Genomic DNA, 2,129 nt, shown 5'->3' with positions numbered 1-2,129 from the left:
CCAGATCTTCCACGTGGCTGCTGCTGATGTGTCTGAGAGCTGCCGGATCAATAAAGTCCAGCCTCGGCATGAGGTGTTCGTTTACAGCTGGAGAAGACCAGTGTGAGGCGGGCGGATGGATAACCCCCCCGCTGTAGTCCAGTCTCTAAATATCAACTCGTGTCAGAAATCACAACGTGAGCAACTCTATAAATGACTAAAAGAGGGTTTGTTTTTTGTTTCCAGGGGAACGAAAGTTAACGTTGATGCTAACTGTGCTCGACGTGAAAGACGAGATGAAAGGAAAAGGAATCAAACACTGTGGATTTAGCGCTGAGGACCAGCGCCCTACATGGATAGAAAGAGCTAATTTTAAGCTAACGGAAATACTGGCAGAATTGTATTTCTAATAGATCCCCCTGAATCCTTCACTCTTGACCTTAAAGTCCACATGTTGAGATACATAGTGCAGATTTAGTGAAAAGTAAGACTGATGCAAAAGTTTTTAAGTCAAAATCAAATTCCCATCGTCCTCAATTTTTTTAATTTGAGCATGCTAAGCTAAGATGGCTAATGCATCAGTATATTCACACTGTTATTGTGACATTATCATTTAGCTCAGCCTCACAGCTGGCATGGCTGTAGAATACTGTAGCAAAATAGAAACATGTTTTTACTTTGTCAAATGAAAATGAAATACAAAAACAGCTTTCTACAGATTTTTATTAGAACGTTCAAAATGGAATAACAAAAAATCTTCACATAATCACATGGCTGACAAAAAAGTAACAAACACATTTTTTTTAAATGGTGAGATGCATCGATACAGAAGCAAAGCTGAGCATTGAGAAGTCATTACACATTCGAGTGGTTGGAGGAGGCGCACACTAGAAAGCCTTAGGCCAAAGCAACAGGGCTAAAGAGATGAAGACCCTCAGCTTTCTGCAGCTGGAAGCTATGTGTGCACGTACGTGCATGTACGTGCACGTACTCGCTCATCGGGTCCATAGATTTCTCTCGTGTCCCATATCTGGTCCAGGTAGGACTTACTGCGGTCAATGGCTAAGCTACAAGAACACATGGGACTGTGTATTCATGTCCATCTGCATGCACGTGTGTGTTTATTTATTTCTTGCGATAGTCGTCTGCATAGGCTCTGTGATCCTCCTGCTCGGGGTACTGGTCTCCGTAGCGCCTCAGGATGTCCTGGAGGCTGGGCATACCCTGTGAGAGTGGCTGGTAGGACATGTGAGGCTCCTCCTGGCCGCTCTGGTAGGGCTCGGCCTCGTACTGCTCCTGCTCCGGCTGCTCTGGCTGCTCGCTCTCTACCGCCCCCTGGCTGTGGTCCTCCTCGGCGTAAAGCTCGGGCTGGGCCTCGGGCTGAGGCTCGTAGCGGCGCAGGCGGCAGTCGCGGTCGTACTCCGGGTCACAGTGCGGGTTGGAAGGCTCCAGGACTCCGCTGCGGGTGCCGTCGGCATTCAGGTGGGGCTCATAGGCCTCGGCGGGGTAAGGGATGCGGCGGTGGACTCCAGAGCGAGGCTCCGTGGGCTTCACGGGGGTGCATTCGCGATCGTAGCCGACGAAGCACTCATAGCCCTCCTTGGTTTTACCTGGGGGACCCAGAGGGTGGCGCTCCTCCTGGGTAGGCTCCTCATAATTTGGATTAGGAAAAGGGAACTGCTGCCTGGCGGCGGGCAGACCGCGGCGGTGCATGGCAGCCGCCGCCTCACGCATCGCGGCGAAGGGATCGTTGGGGTTGGTCTCTGGAGCCGCCTCCCTGCGTGGAGCCGCCTCCACGCGTTCAGCATATGGGTTGTTACCTTGAGCTTGGGCCATGAATCTACGCAGAATGGTATACGGGTCATTAGCCGGAGGAGCAGTTGGGGCGCTAGCTTGGCGTTGCATAGCATAGGGATCATTGACTCTGTTAGCGTTAGCATAAGCATCCCTGAACATCGCATAGGGGTCGTTCTGCACTGCGGAAGGAGCCGCACGAAGGGCAGCAGCCTCATCTTCCTTCTCATTTTGATATGCCTTAGGGGGGTTGGCAAATCTGGTGGCAGTAAGGGGGTTGCAGCCTTCTTCATAAAGAGGGTTGCAGGATCCGGGGCCAGCTGCGGCAGGAGGGTTCGGGGCACGAGGCGCCTGGA

General features: G+C 51.8%; 1 protein-coding gene across 1 annotated transcript in view; it reads right to left on the bottom strand.

Moving 5' to 3' along the window:
- Positions 1-1,104: 1,104 nt before the first annotated feature.
- and1 (actinodin1) overlaps positions 1,105-2,129 on the bottom strand; it is a 5,255-nt gene continuing 4,230 nt past the window's right edge. The window contains exons 6-7 of the mRNA XM_034560698.1: positions 1,918-2,124; positions 1,105-1,704 (exon numbers count right to left, since the gene is read on the bottom strand). Coding sequence (XP_034416589.1) covers positions 1,105-1,704; positions 1,918-2,124 — 807 coding nt within the window. The remainder of the gene's footprint in view (positions 1,705-1,917; positions 2,125-2,129) is intronic.

The sequence above is a fragment of the Cyclopterus lumpus genome, chromosome 20 (assembly GCF_009769545.1).
Source record: "Cyclopterus lumpus isolate fCycLum1 chromosome 20, fCycLum1.pri, whole genome shotgun sequence".
In the NCBI taxonomy this organism is placed as follows: Eukaryota; Metazoa; Chordata; class Actinopteri; order Perciformes; family Cyclopteridae; genus Cyclopterus; species Cyclopterus lumpus.
This window is presented reverse-complemented; position numbering and strand designations above follow the sequence as displayed.